Source organism: Mya arenaria, chromosome 13, assembly GCF_026914265.1.
Source record: "Mya arenaria isolate MELC-2E11 chromosome 13, ASM2691426v1".
Lineage (NCBI taxonomy): Eukaryota > Metazoa > Mollusca > Bivalvia > Myida > Myidae > Mya > Mya arenaria.
Window position 1 is genome coordinate 60,633,809 of NC_069134.1, and position 25,316 is coordinate 60,659,124.

At 33.7% G+C, this 25,316-nt stretch overlaps 1 protein-coding gene across 1 annotated transcript; it reads left to right on the forward strand.

The window, feature by feature from the left end:
• Positions 1-674: 674 nt before the first annotated feature.
• LOC128213229 (uncharacterized) lies at positions 675-14,686 on the forward strand. The gene is made up of 2 exons (XM_052918795.1): positions 675-931; positions 13,485-14,686. Exons 1-2 carry the CDS (start codon positions 827-829, stop codon positions 13,662-13,664), a joined length of 285 nt encoding a protein of 94 aa, XP_052774755.1. The 5' UTR covers positions 675-826; the 3' UTR covers positions 13,665-14,686.
• The last annotated feature ends 10,630 nt before the right edge of the window (positions 14,687-25,316 follow it).

The following is a 25,316-nucleotide window of genomic DNA, read 5'->3' on the forward strand; positions in this document are numbered from 1 at the left end:
CTCATCATGTGACTTTCAAATGCTAAATTTACACACCCCAAGCCTCATGGAAGAACGGACATTGCAAGAAAATGGAAAGTTGCTTCGAAACAACTAAGACACAGAGCCCGACAGATCAACATCAGTGATGGACTTGATTGATGAAAACTTTTGAAAGAGGTTAACTCTGCTAAAAATGGAAACACGTTGTTAAAACGCCTATTGACAGTTAAGTGTGTTGAGCGATCACATGGCTTGCAAGGTGTTCGTAAAAACCATTCCGCGCTTTTAAAAACTGTGAAAATAGGTGAAAGTCAGCTGAGAGAGCGACATGGTCGTTGCGTTTTTTCGTTTAATCATGTAAAGTGATGTATTATCGGCCTCATATATATATACTAGCTCGCATTGACAATTCTATGCTTGTTTTGAGGAAAAACTATTTTTGTCGATTTTGGGACCATCTGGTGTCTAATCCCTTTAAGAGTATCATTTCGGTTATAAACATTTTGACCAAATGTGACATATCTTGTTATGGTTTTGTTTACTTAAAATTGTTTTCTTTCCTGATTATGGTAGCATGTTTAATTTTCTTCCTTAATTAGTATGCTAGTTTCATTACATGTGTTTACTTAAACAAATTTGTTTCCTGTTTGTGGGTTAAATTGGTAGTATTTCCTTCCCCATACAAGATAAAGTTAACTACGCACCAGCGATAGGATATATTATCTTCCCCAACCCCCACCAGCGATTACGCTGCACACATTTCGGCTCTGGTGATGTTTATTTTACGGATATTACCGAACTATTAAATGGTCCGTGTATGAAGGAATATTTGTATTGTTAAAACATGGATGGAAATGACGGAGAGGACTTTGAGCTGTCGCCCATATGGACGGGGGGACAGTACATGACATCCAAATTCTGGATTGTTACAGACCAGGAGGACGATGTGGTGCGTGATATTTATGTGCAATAGCAGTTGAGGGGATATGTATTTGTAATATCAATTAAGGGGACATTTATTTGTTAAATCAATTTAGGGAATATTCATTTTATATATAAATGTGGGGCACATCTTTTTTAATATGAATTTAGGGCATATTAATTGTAATATAAATTTAGGGCATATTTATTTGTAATATAAATTTAGGGAATATTTATTTGTTATAACAATTTTGGTCATTTTTGTATGCAACATCTATGAAGGGCACTTATATGTTATTACTTTGGGGTACATTTATATTTGCTGTTAATTTAGGTTGCATATGTAATATAATTAACGTTTTATGCAAATGTTATATTTATTAGTATTACAACTAAAGAATATATTTCAATTTAAATACAAATAATAGTCATATTTGTGTGCGATAACAAATTATGGCATATTTATTTGTAATAACAAATTATAGTAATATTTATTTGTAATAACAAATTATGGTCATATTTATTTGTAATAACAAATTATGGTTATATTTATATGTAATGACAAATTAAGGGTTTTTCTTTATATCTAATTAATCTAATTACACATTAGGGATATATGTATATGTTATAACTAATTAAGGTAAAATGCTTTTGTAATAACACAAATAAGAGTTCTTTCAAAGTGTTTTTCGACGTTTACCGTAAACGGAGTACAGTCGAACCTCGTTTGCTCGAACTCGCTTGACTCGAATTCCTTGTTGGCTCGAACTAGATGTAAAGGACCGAATTTCTTCAATTTAAGGTAAACAATGCCGCTTGGCTCGAAATTGCCGAAGCTTGAGGCTATTTTGCCGGTCCCTAGGAGTTCGAGCCAACGGGGTTCGACTGTATATATTGTAGTCATATCATGTATGTCGGTTTATCCTATTTGCTTATTGTTAATTCTATTTGCCCTGAATAAAGCGAAACCGGTAGGGAAATAAATTAGGATAAAACTCATATGATATCGTTCAAATCTATCATAGTACAGTCGAAACCCGTTGGCTCGAAATCGCCTGGCTCGATTTTCTCGTTATCCCTTGATTGTTTTTTTTGCTATATGTTGCTATCATAATACAGTCGAAACCCGTTGGCTCGAAATCGCTTGGCTCGATTTCCTCGTTATCCCTTGATTGGTATTTATTGCTGTATGTTGCTATCATAATACAGTCGAAACCCGTTGGCTCAAAATCGCTTGGCTCGATTTCCTCGTTATCCCTTGATTGGTATTTTTTGCTGTATGTTGCTATCATAATACAGTCGAAACCCGTTGGCTCGAAATCGCTTGGCTCGATTTCCTCATTATCCCTTAATTGGTATTTATTGCTGTATGTTGCTATCATAATACAGTCGAAACCCGTTGGCTCGAAATCGCTTGGCTCGATTTCCTCGTTATCCCTTGATTGGTATTTTTTGCTGTATGTTGCTATCATAATACAGTCGAAACCCGTTTGCTCGAAATCGCTTGGCTCGATTTCCTCGTTATCCCTGGTCATAAACTGTTAGGTGCAATTGTTAATGAAACACTGCGGTGTCGTGTTCGCCAGATTGAAATAGATGTATAAAAATAAATATAAAGTATTGTATGTTAATAACAGTTGTGGTTCAATAATATAAAAATAATAATATATTAAGTACGAATATAGATATTAACTGTATGTAAGCCTCCAGATGCGATACATAATATACCATATAAGGAGTTAATACCGTTTCACGACCGCCTCGTTGTCAAATATTGCTTTGTTTATAGTGTTGTTGTTTTATAATTACGAACGATTTTTTACAACATGGGTGCTAAGAATATTTTATTTTTGTTAATATAAATTCAGTTTACCTGTATCTGATTGAACAAAAGAACAGAACAGAACAGAACGGAAGTGAACAGAACAGTATATTTATGAAACAGAACAGAACATAACTGAAGTGAACAGAACAGTATATTTAACTTCAGTATTACGAGCTCACCGATGCACGAACAAATATATAACCAAACATAACATCACATGTATGCGACATGGGTAACATATAAAACGAAAAAAACTATATTTCGTTAAACATAAAAGTTGATGAGAATGTTTTCATATCATTTAAAAAAAGCTATTTGATATATAAGGAGTTCTCAGAAGTTGATCACTAGAATGTTAAGCACTGGATTGGCACAATATATAGCAAGAAAATGTAATATGATGCTATTTTACTATTGGTTGATTGATTAATTGATTGATTGACTGATTTTGATTGATCGATTGATTTTGATAAATTGATTGACTGATTTTGATTGATTGATCGAGTTATCTATTGATTGACTGATTTTGATTGACTTGATTTGATTGATTGAATGATTTTGATTGATTGATTGACTGATTTTGAATAATCGATTGATTTTGATTCACTGATTGACCGATTTTGATTGATTGATCGACAAATTGATTGATTTTGATTGATTTGATTGATTGATTGATTGATTGATTGATTGATTGATTGATTGATTGATTGATTGATTGACTGGTTGACCGATTTTGATTGATTGATTGACTGGTTAACCGATTTTGATTGATTGATTGACTGATTTTGACTGATAAGTTGATTGATTGATTGATTGATTGATTGATTGATTGATTGATTGATTGATTGATTGATTGATTGATTGATTGATTAATATTATGATTAACGCAGATTACATACAAATAACTAGTACATTTTTTTGTAAAATCTTAATGATTGAGAGGGCCGGAGCGGGCGAAGTGATTTAAACCTTAGTCATTTTTGTTACAAAAGATAATAACCAATTTTCAGCAGACGGGGAACCAAATGAAGTCATATATTTTATTACGTAAACGATAAAGCATAATACTTGGAGACCGTTTGCCGCTCCCGTTGGCTTTAAATGTGGGTTATAACCGTAACAATATGTATAATTTTACAAATCAATTTTGTAAAATCATACAATTTATCTGTATAAAACAGTTACAGTGCCCAAGAGATCATTTCCTACGTTGCATCCTATTATCAAACGTTATGTACTTAAATATAATAAATCGGAACACTCATCTGTGCAATTATCTACATTAATCAGAAGTATGATTAGCTCTCGATTGTTGTCGCGATTTGCTGAAATAAGGTTAAAGCTGCACTCTCACAGATTGATCGTGTTGACATTTTTTCATATTATTTTTTTGTCTTGGAATGAGCCATTTTTAGCGAAAATGTGTGGAAAACACTGCTGACGGTCAGCGAAACAGGGGTTAGCGGGGTTAAACTAATTGATTGATACATAATCTTACACTTGTCCCGATATTGGGGTAACCGCCTTGGAACGCAGAGTACCTAATCTTACACTTGTCCCGATATTGGGGTAACCGCCTTGGAACGCAGAGTACCTAATCTTACACTTGTACCGATATTGGGGTAACCGCCTTGGAACGCAGAGTACCTAATCTTACACTTGTACCGATATTGGGGTAACCGCCTTGGAACGCAGAGTACCTAATTTTACATTTGTACCGATATTGGGGTAACCGCCTTGGAACGCAGAGTACCTAATCTTACACTTGTACCGATATTGGGGTAACCGCCTGGAACGGTCAGAGAAACAGAAGTTTACTGGGTACTTTAAACTAGCTTACGAGCACGGAATCTCACACTTGTCCCAACATTGGGGTAACTGCTTTAAAACGGTCAGCGACACAAATAATCACCTGGGGTTTAAACTGGCTTACGAGTACAGAATCTTACACTTGTCCAAACATTGGGGTAACAGCCTTGGAGCAGTCAGAAAAACAGAAGTTCGCTGGGTAGTTTAAACTAGCTTACGAGTACAGAAACTTACACATGTCTCACATTGGGGTAACTGCTTTACAACGGTCAGCGACACAAATGATCACCTGGGGTTTAAACTAGCTTACGAGTACTGAATCTTACACATGTCCCCACATTGGGGTTACCGCCTTGGAACGGTCAGCTAAACACGAGTTCACTGGGGGTTTAAACTAGCTTACGAGTACGCAACCCCACACTTGTCCCACTATTGGGGTTACGCTTGGGACGGTCAGCGAAACAGAAGCTCACTGGGGTTTAAACTAGGTTACGAGTACAGAATCTCACACTTGACCCAACATTGGGGTTACTGCATTAAAGCGGTCAGCAATACAGAAGTATTGGGGGTATCGCCTTGGAACGGTCAATGATAGCACACGGGACTTAACTGAGGGATTAAACTAGTTTATGGTTGCTTATCCCTACGCTTCTCCGAGCATTTGTCAAAATTGCAAAAGTAACGAATATATGCTTAATCGACGCCAGCATCAATGAAGAATAAAGAAAACCCCATCATTTAAACAGTTAATCCAACTTCAAGTTCTTTGCGGCCAGACATAGACATCACCTGCCAACGATGGAATCTAACTTGAGCAACAAAAGAATCAAACAAAGACAGCTAAGCGACTGATTTCGCTTAAGTGAATTCAAGTGTTTGGGTTTTTTGTGATCTTACAGTTTCATAATGATTGTATAATGAAATCTAGAAGCTAATCATTGTCAGTAACATACCACAAGCGATTTAGGGGGGGGGGGGGTGCTTCCTTTAATTTTTTTGAAGGAGAAAAAGTATTAAATACGCCCAAAAAGCACCATTTTGGATAAGATTTCATTAAAAAAAATATTGGGGGAGTACATGTACCCCCAACCCCACTGCCAATATAATAAGTTTCAGTTCTGAAGGAGAGGCGTAAGTAAAAAGGTAACGCCCCTAAGTTTGCACCCCCTCTAACGTAAAATCCTTGAACTGCCCCTGCATACGTGTATGTCACGATATCAATTATTGCGCGTATATAAAATATGATTTGAATTCCATTGTCTGCATATTACTGCAAACTAAGTATCATGCAAATTTCGCGCGTGTCTTTCTGCCGTATCCATCCGATGTTCCGTACTAGTAGATCGTCGTCTTCCCGGAAATTGTTCGTATATGTTCGTCTTTTTTCGTGCGTCTTCGTTTGTTTCCGTCGTTTTTTGTCCATCTTGCTGGGCGACACTTATTTCTCCCTAGGGACTGCCGAATTAGCGTCTTGCAGGAAAGTCTCCAGCAAATATAAATGATTGTCTTATGGTGATGTCCCTGTGTTTTTGTTGAAATATTTCATAAGAGTGTCCGATTGGTTAAGTGTCAGTCTGTCTGTCCGTATGTTTGTGCGAGAGATTTAGCGTAGGGTGAAACGTACATGTTGTATGTCAAATTGTTGTGTCTTTACGCTCGATTTTAAATACTTTTCGCTGGATTCTGTGGTGTAATTGTATTTTAATATTCATTTATCTTCATTTCCATGTAAGATTCTATGGTGTCAGTTAATCATTTCTTTAAGTAAAATCCAACCTGGATTTTATACTTTCATTGTTCTAGTTTTTGCATCAGGTAATTTAGTGATGTTTGTTAATCATGATTTATAGTTCATATAGTATCTTGAATTTCTACAGACCTATTGTACTTGTTTTGTACCCGTGACACTGGTAGCGGGTGTGGCATTTTTAGTTACATTTTAGATTTAAAGGTTGATATTAAAAGTTCATAGGAATGGGATAACATACACGCTTTGTGTCATCACCTAGTCGGGGACTGTAGATATCCATCCGGTTTTTTTTTGCTAGCCGGCACCGGAATCCTAAAATATGACGTCACGGACGACTAGGGATTGTAATTAACCCCTTCTGTTTCCCAGTGTGGAACGTTACCAATCAGGTCGGAGAGACGTGGTCGACGCCTTACGTTCCGATTTTGTGCATCTCATGACGGGATACGTCATTGGGCCGATTGTTCGGAAATTTGTTAAGTTAACAACGTTGTTAACGTCATCGTTGTTAACTTTCAAATCTTTACTGCTCTTGAAGTTTAATGGATGCACTTGTGATCTGCAGTATTTCTTATAAGATTTGAATCATCCATTTTTACAGCAGTACCTGTCTTATTCAAACATAATATGAACAAATCATCAAATGATATACTTTTAAAAGTTACCAGTGATCTCGTAAATCATGTTGTTTACTTAAAGTGGCACTCTTATTCAAAATTAATACAAACACATGTATAACAAACATACATTTTGACTGATAAACCTTTAACTACTTATTAAATAATGCATTTATGAAAAATATTAATTACTGGTTTTAAGATTGTAACCGTGTAGTTAATAGCTGATTTACTGCGATCTTATATCGTCTCATAAGGTAGAAATACCGTGTTTTCTGCACATTTCTTTCAAATTAAACTCGGTATCATTCATAAGAACCATTGTTTTCGACATTTATTCACCCTTTTTGGTAAATTAAAACAATTGTTTTAATTGTGATAAATCTAATTTGGGCGTAAGGGTTCATCTTTATACAAGTTCTGAACATTCGACCCAATGAGTATAAACGCTATTGACTTTGAATGTTTACATAACACTTAATATGACCGGGTCGTTTTCATTGTTTCCGAACCAGTATTGTTCCTAATTAGTACGTGTTGATGACGCGCTTGAATGGACAATGATAATTTTCTATGAAACTTGAATTGTAAGGACATTTCTATGAAAATATTATTTCAGTACATTATGTAAACCACATAACTTTTTTTGACGGAATTAAGATCATAAGTTTCCATTAATCAATTTTGAAGAAGTAATAAGTACTTTCCCTTAATTTGAAAGTTAAATTGTTGAATCTTAAAAATAATTTCCCCATGTTAATGTTTGAGTGAGTGTGTGTGAGGGTGTGAATGATATATTTTGTGTACTGTCTTACTTACATGTTCTTAACTTTCTTCACAATTTTTTATTCATTTTATATCGCGTATAGGAATATAAACCCTTATGAAGTTAGGCATTAAATGATATTTATACGTGCAATTGTTGGTACCGTGACACGTGCAATGCTATATATTCTGACACCGTGTCCTGTATAGTCGTAATTGCAAGAATAAGACCATCTTTGCATATTTGGAAACCTAAGTGAATATTTTTTTAAACATATTTGTCACCAAAATTATTCATTCATTAATTATTGGAAATCTTGATATTGAAAAATATGTAATTGTAGCTTTTAAAACATTACTACTGTCCCGGCTGGTATTCTTAAGACATTTTTTTAATATTCATAGTTTAATATTCATAACTGTAACGTTATCCGCTATGTATAACTCATTCTTAACACAAATTTCTAGTATTGTATATATCTTATCCATAATGAACAAGAACACTCCCAACCTCCCCCGGTAATGTCATGCCAATACAAGTAGATATCTATTACATTTTATTAAATATTAATTGATACTTAACCTTGAAACGTATTTGTCTCCATATTGAATTTCAGTGCCGTTATGATATGTATAAATTGACTATATCTGTAGTATGATTGATATTACCAAATATATGATTACCTTCACTTGTGTAACATGCAAATCTGATACTACTATCACTCTGTATAACATTGTACTTGCCAATGATATGTTTTCACGAAAAATTATATAGCCAGACAGAGCCCCTGGTGTTTTATACCGCGGTCTAAACAACGTAGTTGACACGGTGTGATTATGCCCCATTTTGTAGACGGGATAAAACAACAGTGGCCCTGCTAAGCTTTTATACGTCATGTACATGTATATATGATTATTGTATTTCGTACTATTAATCAGTTATTTCGAATTCCTGTACCCGATTACCAATATTCTAACATGCGTTTTTTTTTTATATATATATTCTATTCATGTTGTTGCATACATTGTAACCTGAATTAGTAAATAAAACGAGTTTTGAGCTGAGTTGAGTTTGACAACATAAGCCATTTTCTTACTTAAGTCACTTTCCTTATTTAAGAATTTCATTGGTCGTATGAAATATAAACTTAATTAGTTGTGAAATGCATCATTTTGATTGAACATATCGAAAACTTTCATGTTAACAACACTTATATATATAATTATATTAACTTTTACTATGAACATTTTAAGAAATCGACTAAAGTTAAGAAATCCTTATGGGGCTTATTTAATGCAAATGGCAACAGAGTGTTTAAAAAAAAGGATGAAGATTTTAGCAAATAGTATTAAATTGTATTCAGAATGGTCCATTCTCAATATGAATATCTACCGCTTTAAATCAAAAACCTTGAACTAGGCGGTATTCAAAAATCATCTACGGTCATTTCTTAACATATTCGTCAAAGTAGTGTTTGTATAAAATGTTTGTGTTTTGTACATAAAAGTATTTTTTTTAATCAAATCAATGTAAATAAAGTTTTTTTCAGATATTATGAAGTGATTTTTTCATAAAATAAATGAGATACTTAATTCAAGAAAATGACTTGAGTTAGGAAATGACTTAAGATGATTTATAAATACTGCCCCATGGGTTGTATTCAATATCGGTCTAAACTGGATCCAGTATTGATGTAGCGTATCGGATTGCACAGCCAACCAATACAGTGAATGAAGTAAATGGTGTTTGACCATAAGATTGACATCAGTTGTAAATTGAATACTAACCCTAGAGAACTCTTAAAAAGACTTAAGTTGTCATCAATTTCCGAGTATTTTAACATTACTGAACTATTGGGAAGGAAATTTATTGATGAATAGTTGCGGCAGCTTCTCGTCTTGACACATTGGTGATTGGTTAAAGTTGTCATCGTTAAAGCTGCACTCTCACAGATTCAACATTTTGACAACTTTTTTTATTTTTTGTCTTCGAACGAGCCGATGTTTGCGAAAATGCATGTAAACCAGTTATATAAGACTGCTGACAAAAAATTAGATCCCAGATTTTTATATTTAAGTTCAAAAATCAATGCTTTATGCCTTTTTCTTAAACCGTTAGTAACGGTTTAAGCCATAAAACATTAATTTTCGAACGGAAATATGAAAATCTGCGATCTGATCTTTTGTCAGCAATCTTTTATCATTGGTTTGCAGATATTTACGCAAAAATTTGCTTTTTCCAAAACAAAAAATAAAAAAGTTGTAAAAACGGTACATCTGTGAGAATGCAGCTTTAAGATCAGATTTATGGTGAATAGGAACACCTCAGTCATCTCTTCCATACGGCGAGTCTCTCATGTGAGCCCGTGCATAAGTAAAAGTTGTTCGTTAAATTTATAGTATGAAATAATTGTAGTGTTTTATCGTGAAATTTGTATTACTTAGTTTATATTGTTTCCCAGTGAAGTATTTTATTGCATAAACCATTAATATTCCTAAGAGTAACGTCCTTAGGTTTAAGTGCCAAATTGAGATTACAACGCGTTCTACTTGCAACGTAGTTAAATACCAAGAAACTTGGCATTTAAGTTGTTTCGAAGAAAAAGGGCCGAGTTACTCCGATTTAATGTAAAAAGAGTAACGGGAAGAGTCATTAAAGGGACTTTATCATAGTTTGGCGAATAGCAACATTAAATTTAAGAAAAAAAGTGTTTGCTATTTTGGCTATAAGAGTAAAGGAGTACTGCATATGGGTAGTAACAGGTTAATACAAGGTCCTGAAAGCTTGAACCGTACAGGAAACTATTGTTGCGTTTATTACCCTCGGGGGTAAAATGCACCCTGCAGCAACTATGTGCATGTACACGCAAATACTCACGTGTGTGTGTGTGGGGGGGGGGGGTGTAATTTTAACCTTTGTGGCAAATTTGTCTTGAGGTGGGGTAAATTGATATTTCTTGACATATAAACGCAGCAATTAATTTTCTCTCGAGGGTCTTTTGATTTTAGCAGGGTTTTCCAGTAAATAATTGACAAATGAATCAGAACAAAGAGAGGCAATCGTTGTAATTACAAATTTATATTTTCTGACAAAAGCTTTTGAAATAGCTTGGTAGACTGTCTCTACAAACGATTGAAATGTTTGAAACACCATGTGTATGTCTAATAGAGTATTCCGTCCATCTTTGAGGTCAAATTTCACCAGTTCGGAAGTGCCTACTCATTGTCACATGCCTTATTTCTTTTAATAGACACATGGCAGTGAATCAAAGCATGGTTATACCATCTCAGACCATCGGCTACTTTCCATATGTATAGGTTTTTAAGCTGCATTGTTTGTGGTTTCAAAACAGACTGAACATGCTATATCTACTTGATCTACTTTTTATTGTTTACATTTTCACAGCATTGTTTGTTCTTGTACACCGGATATTGTCATTTTACCGAATACCACTGGTTACGTTCTACCAATTTTATTTTTCTTAGGTGAAACGTAACTTTTTAACGTTTTTTTAATGTTAAGTACACAAGTGGAGCTTTCTCTCCATGTTAAGGGTCGTGAAGCGCTGGAAATCAGTGTTTTCATGCGTGCAACTTGGCCAATAGACTATAGCATATACAGGAAATTTATGTAGTGGTCTGTAACCTTAAGAGTCACAAAATATGCTATCAAAATGGAGTGCTTAACTTTGATATGCATTTAAACAAAAGCTATCTCACTACTATTTTATCTGGTAGTTTGGAAGTTAATAACTTTAAACAAATTCTTGATTTAAGAATACATTTTTTAAATGAAAAAAAAAAATTACTATATTTTCTTACAATATTTTTTTTTGAAAGACGCGAATTCCTTATTATTTTCCTTAAACCACTGCAAGATAATATAGCTAGGTGAATAAGAGTGGTATTTAAACAGCTATCGATATCAAACGTTAGTAATTTTAGATTTATCATAATGTCTCATGCGATTTTTGCATTTGTCAAAATTATGTTATTATTTAAATTGCAATATCATTTTGGAACGCGTCAACATAATCCAGGGCAAATGGTTTTGAATATTGGTCCTAATTGGATCTAAGAACGATGTAGCTAATCGGATTTCTTGTTATTAATAACTGACCAACAGAGTGAATGAAGTCATGATGTATGACCCTTAGATTCACTTAAATTGAATATTGAATACCGCACAAGGTCATGTTTTCTAGAATGCCAAGATCAGCAGTATTCAGAAAAAAGAGAAGTTCAATATATCATTGCGAGATGTTTTAAACTTGATATAAAGTATAATCCGAGTAGGTGCTAATCTATGAGAGAGTCGCTGTAGGGATGAGGATAATGGTTAGTGAGTTCAATTTACGGTAAGGGATAAGGGCTGGTATTCAATATCGGTCTTAATTTGACCTAAGAACGATGTAGCTAATCGGATTACTTGTTTTTAATAAATGACCAACAGCGTGAATGAAGTCAATGATGTATGACCATAGCATTAACTTGTTGAATATTGAATACCACCCATGGTCGGAAACGGGCGGATTAGGGTCGGGTTAAAGTAGTCTAAAGTAGTTATTACCGGACCAATTTGTTAGCCATTTAGTTATCCGCTTAGACAGTATTATTATTGGCCACACCCCCAGATTAGTATCGGCATACAATTCTTAATGGGTAATTATCTAGATACGCTCAAATCATTGGAACCCAATATTCATCGTGCGCGAAGCAAAATAAATACAAGATGTACGAAATAAGAGGATAATTATATGAGGGCTATTTCATCTAGAATCTAATGAGGAGTATTCTCTAGAGATCTTGACGAAACAACGTGCTATTCATCTTTATACACCGTTTAACCGTTTGAACAATTTTTACAGCATCCCCCCAAACACATCTTTCGTGTCAATTGTCTTAGAACCTGACCGTTTATACTATCTTTGTATCACTTGGCTCCATTCTTTTTAAGACAGTTTTATATTTAGTTGAGGACGCACGCTTTCAAATAGTCAGTTTTACCGTGAACTATGTTTCGCCACTAAACAAAGAGGATATTTTATAATAATAAACAATATAAAGGACCTTGAGAAGTTTGCAATAGGTATATGGTCAATGGCCTATTGTATTTAAGACAAATGCGACCTCCCATGTTGTTAATTTCAAGGTAAAGGATATCTTGGCCAGGGGCTGTATTCGGTATTGAATACGACCCCTGAGGCCGTTTTTATTAAAACTCTTATGACGAGAAAAGATTGTCTCGCCTGAAATCCTATCATCATCCGATTAGACAGTAATAATAAACAATCCAATCAGTAAGCTTCGTCTGTAATGTCACTTAGGTTTTTTTTTTTTCGTGAAACCAGGCCAAGGTCAGAAATAATAAATATCTTCCATGTCCGAGAGTTAAAGATAAGGTTAATCCTACCCCCAGTGTAGGGTGTTTGTCTTTGCCCGTAGGCAAGATAAGGAATTCAAGCACAGCGAGATTTTTGGATATACTTATAATAATATCTGGGTGGGAGAAAGAAGAATCATATCCCGATCACAGTCGACGACTTCAAAGACACTCATTATTTGATAATTATAAAATTTATCTGTAAGATTTTCATAAAATAGTTTTATTCCTACATCTTATATTTCTTCCTCTTCTTCTTCTTCTTCTTCTTCTTCTTCTTCTTCTTCTTCTTCTTCTTCTTCTTCTTCTTCTTCTTCTTCTGAGATAATGCAAAGTTTAGCGCAGATGTTTTTAAATTGTGACGGTATATCATGTTAAAAATATCAACAAATTGTGCTAATTGCTTATTTGCTTGTTTGTTTATTCTTTCAGATGAACACTGTTATGAACCACCGCTCCAGTGCCTCTTCAAATGAGGTGATTAGAATGCGAACAAGCCGAGCCGGCGCCTCCAACGACACTCCACCACCTAGTCCCGCCATCGCCGCCGACGACAGAAATTCCCGAGCGTGCTGTTTTTGTTGGTGCTGTTGTTGTACTTGTTCATGGTAGAAACTATACAGTACTAGTATTAGTCGTAATATAGTTCAAACTCATTAATGAATTATAGTACGGCACTTGTTTTTAGAAACACGGCAGTACGGTACCTGTTTTTAGAAACACGGCAGTACGGCACCTGTTTTTAGAAACACGGCAGTACGGCACCTGTTTCTAGAAACATGGCGCGTAATTTGAATATTGCGCGATTTCGTTCAACTTCATTGATTAAACTTTTTTGTCAATTTTTTTTTTTAAACTCGTAAATTAATTTATTCAGAAAAAATAGTTTTTAACCTAATGTTTCATATTCTATCACATGTGATATCAAATTTCGTAGTAAGAACTTGGAATAGATAGTACTTGTCGTGTTTCTGAAAAAGTGTTCCAATGTAGGAAAATAATGTTTTGAATGAATACTTGCAAGTTATATGCTAGAACAAACCGTATTAAATATAATTAAATTGTCAACGTTATTAAACGTGTTTGCTATATATCCGACTGCTTTGTCTTTAACATTTAGTGTTTTCTTTATGATAGTTTTCCTGCAAATATTCATTCAAAAAACTCACTGTTCTTAAAGAAAGCTCTGTTTAAGGTATTTGACCCTCGATTGATGTGTAGAGTAGGATTACTTTAAGTCAAACCAACTATAATATTACAATTTCGTTTAACAAGTTTTAACAGCACAAAACACCAAAATGACAACCAATATACGACCAGATATGTACAAATGTTTCATGTCAAGTACTGAAGATACCACTCACTACTCAAGTATATCAGGCAATCTCATAAATCGTCAATGTTTACCTCGTTGATAATCGCCACTCTTCGGTAATTTTCGTTAAACGTCAAATGTAAACATAAACTTGATGGGTCTCTCGGACATTCTTCCAGCCGGACACGATCGATGTTCACAAATTCCTTTTCCCAGAAGCTGTACATTGCGACAAAAGTAAATCCAAGATGAGACACATATAGATTAGTCTATGTAGGCACATGCTTACTAAACTCCATCCTCTATTTTACTGCGAATGTGTGACAATTATAGATAATAAAAGTTTACATGATACTATGCCATGCAGATAGAAATCATTTAATGCATATAATTGTGATACTGAAAATCCATCAAAGAAAATATGAAAAAATGAGATCTCCTGATGTTGTTTTAAAAAAAATGTGAAAAGATGATGATTTCATTTGCATCAATATGGTACAATTCATTTAAGCATTAGTTTACATAATGTACAGCTTAAATTAGGAAATAGCAAATAGTTGGAATTGACAAAAAGTTTAACTTTTACGACATTAGAGCATTGCTAAATTCATAAGCCAGCACTTGAAATGAACTATAGCCTGCCATATATTTTGATTACAGATTTCTTTTGCATTACAGCGGATGTCCGATGTCCGAGGAGCAGAGGCTGACTTATGACTTTTTTGCCCGACGTTATAAAAGGGATTCATAATAGACATGATTCATAAATGAGTATCTGGAACGCCACAACTATCTTATGTTGTGACATTTAATTGTATTATGTCTAACTGGCATGTAATTATGTCTTACAGACATGCTATTATATCTTACTGTCATGTAAGTATGTCAAACTATCATGTTATCATGTCTTACCGACATATGATTATGTGTAACTGACATGTAATTATGTCAGACCGACATATTGTTATTTAAAACTGACATCTTTTCATGTCATACTGACATTTAATAATGTCCGACCGACGTCTTGTACATTTCCGCCAGGCAGGTTAAAAAGACGCCATGTTGATGATAAAATAAATTATGTCTTATCGATATTCTATCATGTCAGATCACCATGTTGAGTTGTCTGATATGTGAAATTGACATAAAACCATGTCAGTTAGATATAATAATATGTCAGTCAGAAAATTTCACGTATCAATCTGACATAAAATAATACGCTTATATGATAAGACGGAAATGAACAATGCGTCGGTGGACGTCATGAAACGTCAGTCTGACACAATAACATGTCAGTATGACATAATAACATTTCAGTTGGACATAAACAAATCCTTCGGTCTGAAATAATAACATATCAGTAAGACATACTTACATGTCGGTTAGACATAACAACATGCTAGTTAGACAAATTTACTTGTCATGTAAATTGCCGCGGCTTTAGATAAAACGCAACTTAAAGCAGGCGTGATGAAGTAAAACATATCGTGTAAATTGCGATTTCTGTTTAAGAAGTATGCTGACATTTGAAGCGATGTATGATCTTATAATCAACCCAAATGAAACCAAGTTTCATCTTCTGAACTCCTCCAAGGTATTTCATTGCATTCAACACCATTTTACGATATAAATCGATATAATGACTGATAAAAAAACATTCGTTTGCAACCAGCTTCCAGATATTTTGATAAAAAATGTTTGTCTGATATACGCAGATCAATCATGAGAAAATTTGTATATGATTTAGATTATGTTCGTCTCTGTGCTCTGTGACTGTAAATTTTCAATGTTCAGATTGTACCCAGAAATATCCAAACCAATATTTGTATTTTACAAATTCGTTCAATTCATAGAGTCTTTGCTTAATATCTCAATATTTTTCAAAAATCAAAATTAACAACAACCAACACATGGACATGATTAAAATGGTCAAGAAGAAAATACAAATAATTGATAGTAACACATAAATCGTGTACAAAAACAACAAACGGTAGTCAATTTCAATCCTTTTATATAAATGATTAGGCAATGTTGTCTGTTCAGTTGGTCGAAGCAATTTAAATTTCAATTTTAAAGTTCGCGTGAGTTCAACCAATGGTAAAATGCCACAGAAAAATAAAATTGTCGAGTTTTCCAGCCGGTAACAACAAAAACTAATACCTTGAGCGATCACCTAGACATGCCGAAAATGATTAGGCACCACGTTGCTAAATGATCATTCACTTAAAACAATACACAAATGGAAGCGCTTGTATCCGAATTTCAGAAATTCCCCAGTTAAAATTCGACACACCCACACACATTCACCCACCCATTTTAGATTATTTACCGTAGCCTTTCAAATCTGACCCGTTTTGAGTTTAATTTCAAAGAAATAAAAAAAAAAAAACTTTAAAGGTGATAAACTATATTTTACATAATTTAGATTTTCTGGTATTTTAATGATGCAATCCTTGGCCAACAACAATGCGACGCTGAAATTTTGGCCAAGGATTGCATCATTAAAAACAAGCACATCTTAACTATTCCAAACGAGAAGAAGCAAAAACAGCAGTCTTTTATAGGCTAAGGCTAAGAAATATTTTCATATATTTTCTGTCAAAAAGTTATTTAGAAATTAACGTTACCTACTTGTTTATTAACATCGGTTGTGACCCGTGGTAACCCATGGGAGTACCCCTTTGAAGTCACGTGCTTCCTCGCCCTGATAAAGTCAAAACACTTAGTCATGGTATAGTATCATAGTCATAACATTCCTCGCCTGCGAGTTATTTCGTCTGCGAGATATGGCGATAACTTTTGTCGTGACGTATTTTGTATCATGCTGTATGTTTGTGGGCCATATCAATGTATTGTATACGAAGATTTATCAGGTTGCTTGTATGTGATAAATTTGAGATTATCTAATGGATGAGCTTACTGATTGAGGGATACCAAAAGTAGAAAACATCTTAACATAGATTTACATATATGTAGTTGCTTTCTCGTGCATCAATATAAAATATCAGTAAATGAGATAAGAAGGTTTTGAGAGATAACACCGACAAAAATGTCAATATAAAACATAAATTTGGATGCAGCAATTAAATATTGATGTTTTCTTATTTTCAAAAAAGCGCCATAAGAAACATTTCATACTTAAAATAGGTACAGCCTTCTTTATCAAATGCCAATGTTACACATGTCTTACCAAACACAGTTTTCAAACTGTCAGAATCAGAATTTGTCTTGCTCTTAATGTTTAATAAAGTTCAATTTCTTTATACATTTATCTTTCTTTTCACCAGATGTTTTCGATTGCAATGGTGGGTCCCAATGCAACAAAACTTCGTTTTTATTTGTGTATGCCATTAACAAATTACTTAATATCTCAGGAAAAATAAGGAGTAGTATTTTGATGGCAAAATAACACCCAACTATAAACATCGAGAATATTAAGTTGTAGAATTCTACGATAGATACAAGTACTATCTTTTGTCTGAAAAACTCGTACATAATTTTCATATATAAATATTCACTTACAAGACGAATAACCCACAAATATAAATATTGCAAAGAAGAATATTACACAAACAAACTTACAAAACAAAAAACAACAACAACAATAACATTTACACTTTGAAAAGAGTATATCCCGGAAAAGTTTGTTAATATTTTGAGTCTTTTATAAAATCAACAATTGAACCTGTCAAACAAAAACATGGTAGGAAAAAAATGTATTGGATGATACTTCATAACTAATATTTTTATGACTTTTTATTGGGCTTGTTTTGTTTTCCATGCTTTAATTAATAGGTTTTCACCGAATGCCAGTGCCAAAGACAACTAAAAGCCTATATTAAACCTTCTTTCATATCATACTGTGTGATCTAGTATTTGGTAACGGTTACTGACATTTGAAGCTAATTAAGTATGCCCATTCAACGAATGCCTGCGGGAAACATTAAATACATTTTTCCTTATAATCGTTAACCAGAAACGAAAGACACTCTAAGCTAACAACCTTTAACATTACATAATTTTAATGTTAAGGAAGTAGTTATATAGGAGTACCGAGACATGATAGAAAATGTGAACTATGTAATACGAACGATTTAGAAGATAAATACTATTTTATGGCTGTTTGTGATGTATGTTATGACCTAAGAACAGATTATCCTCTTAAGGCCCACATCATCAAAGTATGTTGTAGCACGTTTTTTTGCATTGTTTGCAAATTATTGTAGCAGAAACCATTTTCATGCCTAAATAACGGCTATAACAATAGAAATATGCCACAAAAACTGTCGAGTTTTCCAGCCGTATACAACAACAACAAACACTAATTCTTTTGAGCGATCAGCAAGACATTCCGAATATGATAAGTCCCCACGTTGCTGAATGATCATTAGCTTTACACAATACACAAATGCAAACGCCTGTTTCTGAACTTCAGAAATTCCTCAGGATGAACAAAAATCTCTGAAAATTCTACACACCCACTGACATTGACACACCAATTTTAGTTTATTTATAGTAGCCTTTCAAATCTGACCCGTTATTGATTAAAAAAAGGATATAAATATGAACAATCAGGCGATAAACCAGTCAAACTCTGTTTCAGCTCGCAAACATTTCTAATTCCTGCATTTGAATAGCAAAACACGTATCATGATCCTAACATCCGTCTTAGTTTAATCGCTTGCGAAGTAATGGCAGTACATTTTGTCAAGATGTTTGTTTATACTGTTTTTCTTTACGCAATTAGATGTTTTGTATCTTGCTGTTTGTTTTTGGCACACATAAACGTATTGAATACAAGCGTTTATCAGCTTGATTGTATGTGAAAATGTGAAAAACGTATCTTATTTATGAGCTCACCGATTGAGGACCACACATAAAATGAGGTTTTGCTTACGAAATTAATCGATGTCTGATGTTCTCATTACATGTGGCTGACACATTTTGCTAACGCAAGATTTACTCGCAATTTTATACAAAGGTGCTCGTTTGTTCAACAAAACGTTGAAATCACAACAAAGGTAAAAATCATTTAAACATTATTTGACATTTAATGAGTTGCTTCCCCTTGTATCAAAAGTACAACATCAGTAGACGGGACAGTAGGATATTAAAAGATAATACCGACACATAAATCTAACATAAATTCAGGTGCAGTAATTAAAGCGTCATTTGGGCTTTATTGGAAACCGTTGTAGCAAGTGGACGTATCCGCATACAAAAATACAACGTACAAGGATCGACATGCAGATAAGACATGTTCTATCACTTTAAAACGCTTATTATGTTTTATAAGTCTAGATATGCTGTGTTTACAGAAGAATGGGAAAGGCACGCTTTTAAGCTAAAGTATATGAGATCTGAGCTCACATGCGACTGTAATATGCAGTCAATTTTACAAAATTAAAATATTTGGTGTATCTGTTAATAATTTAACATTAACTAAACCATTCACACGACTACGCTGATTATACTAAAAAAATATGTCTCCCGTTCCAAGGCGGTACCTAACAATTCTTGATAAACATACCAATTATTTATATATATATATATATATATAGTAGTTATGCACTGTGCTGTTTGTAGAGTTGTGTGCTGTTCTATGTTTCTTGTTTGTGAATTTGTGTTCTATGTCTTTGGCGTTGCCCATTGCCACGAAACCGGGTTTATGTTTAAACTGTTTGCTACTGAGCATGTTTCTGTAGCTTTTTGCATATATATCCCTATTACGCTTCCATTCGGGGCTATATATCATGGATACTTATGTATCCGGGTATTTATTTGTAATGTTGTCGTAAACATAAGAAAGAGGACACATTCTCACTTCCACAATGCACAATTTCGACATTACTTAATCTTCGTCATGTGAAAGTAACTAGTTAAATAAAATAAACAACAATTCGGACGTCATAGTATAATCTTGCTAAAGCTATATTATTTATGGCATCAATATCAATCGTTCTTTTAAAGACTTGAACTTAACAAGTGTGTACACCTTTTATCCCGATTTAACTTACCTTTAAATTAAATTAAGCCAATCCAGCAGTTGATTTATATGGTACATATGTACTCGTATATACATCTAAGATAGCTCAAAATAAACAACAGGTACACGCCCAGTACCACATGTCTACTTTAATCTTTTATTCCTTAATACATGGTACATTTACATATACAAACAAGCAGGAAAAAAATCACATGCACATACAGCTCAATAATACAAATCATTGAAATGATTTTTTTTCTGCAAATATTTGTTTTTATATTTTTATTGATTATTAAATTTTTTTTTTTCTCAACTGCACAAGTGAAACACGATATGTTTTAACATGGCTTCTTAAAGCTTGTGTTTTAGCCAGCTTTTTTTAAAAGAAACATTGCTGTAAAATTTTATTTGCCTGTAAAGAACTTGAACATAATTAATTTGACAGAATATGCTAGGAGTTGTTTTAATTAGAAGTACCATTAGGTTCCAACTACCAAATACGTAAAGTGTGTATGCATTTATAAACATGTTTAAATTAAAAAAAGAAATACATGATACATGTTAAGCATTTTATTCTATGACATCAAAAGGTTAGACTTGCTGGTCTTAGAAGTCTACTGACATTTGAAGCCATGTATGATCATACATACAACCCAATGAAACCATAGTTTTAACTTCTGAACTCCTCCAAGATATTTCATTACATTCAACACCGTTATCGATATAATGATTGATCAAAACCATTCGTTTGCAACCAGCTTCCAGATATTTTGATAAGAAAATGACTCTCTGAAATAAGCAGATCGATCGTGAGAAAATTTGGATAATTTACAGATTGTGTTCGTTTCTTTGTCGATAGACTTTCAATTTACAAATTGTACCCAGAAACAACCGAACCAATTTTTGTATATACATTCGAGTTAGTTCAATTCAAATAGTTGCTTTGCTATAGATCTCTAACTTCTGCAAAAGTCAAAACAAAAGACAAACACATGGAAATGAGTGAAAATGGTACAGAAGTAAATATAAATAATACCAATAATATAAAGTGAAACATAATTATATACAAAAAAGAAAATTAGTAAATTTCATTCAATTCATATAAATTATTAAACAATTTTGTCTGTTCAGTTAGACCTAGCCACTAAAATAAAATTGTCGAGTGTTCTAGCCAGTAGCAACACCTTTGAGCGATCACCTAGACATTCCGGACACGATTAGGCACCGCGACGCTGAATGATCGTTAGCTACACACAATACACAAATGCAAGCACCTGTATCCGAATTTCAGAAATTCTTAAGGATCAACAAAAACACAACCGCTCACATTGACACACCCAGATGGGTTATTTAATGTAACCTTTTAAATCTGACCAGTTTGAAATTTAATTATAAAGAAATAAAAAATATGACAATAAACCATTCAAACAGTGTTTCAGCTAGCAAACATTCATAATTCCTGTATTTAGTAAAAACACTTACCATAGTCCTTACATACCTCTGTTTTTTCGCTTGCGAGATATGGCAATAAATCTTGTCAAGCTGTTTGTTTATAATGCTGTTTTTCCTTACCCAATTAGATGCGACGTAGTTTGTATCATGCCGTATGATTTTGGCCCATATAAATTTATGTTTACCAGGGTTTATCAGCTTGCTTGTATGTGATAAATGTGAAAATAAAAATCTTATTTATGAGCTAACCGATTGAGGACCACACCTTAAAATGTTCTTCTGGCGAAATTAATGGTTATCTTATTTTTTCACGTGTTCTCATTAAATGGGACTGGTTTTTGTGACTTACATTTTATTGGTAACTCGCAATTTATACGAAGGTGCTCGTTTGTTTAACAAAACATTCAATATTTATGCGAAGTAGAAAACATTTTAACCGTAAATTAACATTATTTATTTTCTGCCATTGCATTAAAACAACATCAGTGAACGAGACAAGAGGGATTGAAAGGTAAGACCGACACGCATGGTAGTCTTACATAAATTCTGATTCAGCAATAAAAGTGTCATTTCCGGCTGTTTTGGAATCCCTTGTGGCACGTTGACGTATTCGACTACTAACAATAAAAAAGTACAACGCAAAAAACATGTTGCATCACTTGAAAAGGCTTTTTATTTTTTGTTAATCTTAAACTGTTGATCTATGTTTACAGATGAATAAGCAAGGACAAGGAGTATGAAGTATGTTCTGTATACAAACCTGAAATAATGAGTTGAAATGCGACTGTAATATGCAGTCAAGTAAATTGCTTTTGATTTCGCCAACTGTCAGAATCAGTATTTGTATTGATTTCAATGTTTAATAAAATTCAATTCTTAATACATTAATCTCTTTTTCTCGCCAGATGTTTTCGATTGCTATGGTGGGTCTCTGTGCAACCAACAAATCACTTTACTAGCTTAAGACAAATTACTCGTAGCTTTTTGAGGTTATTTTTATTTTCTTGCCCATTTATAATTCTTTATTGCGAAAAACTCTTTGAACAACGAGAATATGAAATTGTAGATTTTTACGAAAAGTTTAACTAACGTTTGCCTGGAATACTCGTTAATACTTTACATATATAAATGTACACATAGAGAACGTACAGCCCATAAATAAGAATATTGCAAAGGAAAACAGTACACAAACCAACCTACTACAGAAAATCAACAACAACAATAACATACACACTTTAAAAATAGTATATCCCGGAACAGCTTGTTAATATTTGTGTCTTTTTGTTAAAACCAACAATTGTTATCGAAATTTAAACTGTATTAATATTTTTATGACTTTTTATTGAGCTTGCTTTTTTTTGCATGCTTAAATACGTACACAGAAATATTAAAGCTAAAATACCTGTTTTAATGCCAGAATAATATTTGCAATCGAACTATCCTATAGTTAATGAAAAGTAAGGACCATAATCCTGTTTTAAATTCCTAATATTAAACTGGAAAAGCTTGTATTTATGGAGGGACTGAGCTGGCTTGTAGATTCAAGTATGTCCCTGCAAAAACAAATGGTACACGTTACGATCAACAACATTTTCTAAATTTCTTCTTATATCATACTGCTTTATGTGGTATCTGGTAACGAGTATCCGAGTATATCCATTTACCGAACGCCAGGGCCGGACGAATGGTAGAAGCTACGACCAACAACCGTTCTTAATCTTGTTTAACATCATACTGCATTATCTGGTATTTGCTAACGTTTGACCTGGCTTGTGGATACAAGTATCATAGTGTCCATTTTTCAAAATACCAGGGCCAAACTGTTCTTATTTTCTTCTAATGTCATACTGCATTATTTGGTATCTGGTAACGATGCTAGCGATCCAAGTGTCTCTATTCACCGAACGCCAGTGCCATAAAGCCGATGAAAAGCCTATATTGAATCCCCACTAATGTCATAGTGTGTGCTCTAGTATTTGGTAACGGTTACTGACATATGAAACTAAGTGTGTCCATTCAGCGAACGCCTATGGGAAACATTTGATACATATGCTCTTGTCATCATTAACCGGAAACAAACGACAATACAAATACAAATACATTTGTATAGCGCAAAAAAGTATTGTTCAATATTCGATTGCGCTTCACACAGTTCATGCGCTATTTTACACAAGGCTATATACAGTCATTTACACATAAAATCTTGTTGGACATCTAAACTAACAACATTTAACCAATACATAATTTAAATGTTGAAGCTATATAGGAGTACCGATACATGTAATAGGAACGATTTAGAAGATGAATACCATTTTATGGCTGTTTGCCATACTTGTTTTGACCTAAAGACAGAAAATCCCCTTAGGGGCCCACATCTTCGTAATATGTTGCAGCACGTGTGTTTGCATTGTTTTGGTGTATTGTAGCAGAAACCATCCGCATGTCTAAACAACGGCTTTTTGAGGTATAAATATTGGTATCATGAAGCTCCGAAGAAAGGTTTTGGTTCTTGAAACTGATGCGATGTCTGACAATTACTTAATCGATATTAATTAAGGAAGGCTAAGAATGTTTAGTGCTGAGACCATACATATAACGGAATATTTGAAATAAGTTCAAATAACCTTCAAATTATATATATTTATGCATTAAAACAAATTCCAATATTTAAGACCTAGTAGTTGGTTGATTTCAGCCCCGATTTATTTTACGTAATTATGTCGAACAGATATATTATTATATCTAACTGTCATGTAAGTATGTCCAACTATCATGTTATCATGTCTAATCGACATATGATTATGTCTTACTGACATGTTATTATGTCTGATCGATATGATATGATGTCTAACTGCCATTATATAATGTCTAACCGACATGTGATTATGACTCGAATCATGTCAGACCGACATGTTGTTATTTAAGACTGAGATCTTTTTATGTCATACTGACGTTTAATAATGTCCGACCGACGTCTTGTACATTTCCGTAGAGTCATGTTAAAAAGATGCTATGTTGTTGATAAAATTGACCAATTATGTCTTATCGATATTCTATCATTTCAGATCACCATGTTGAGTGTCTGATTGATATGTGAACTCGTCTGTTTGACATGTTATAAGGTATAATTGACATGGTATTACGTCAAATCGACAGTTCATATTGTGATAATGAAACAAAACAAAACATAACCATATTTGACATAACATGAACAATTAACATGCACGCTCTTCGGACAAAACGTCTAATAGATAAACAATGTCAATAAGACATAAAACCATGTCAGTTAGACATGCGTTGGTTGAACGTCATGAAACGACAGTTTGACACAATAATATGTCAGTACGACATAGTAATATTTCAGTTCGACATAAACAAACCCGTCGGTCTGAAATAATAACATATCAGTAAGACATGTCGATTAGACATAATAAAATACTAGTTAGACATAATTACTTGTCATGTTAATTGCGCTTTAGGTAAAACGGAACTTAAAGGACGCGTGCTCAAG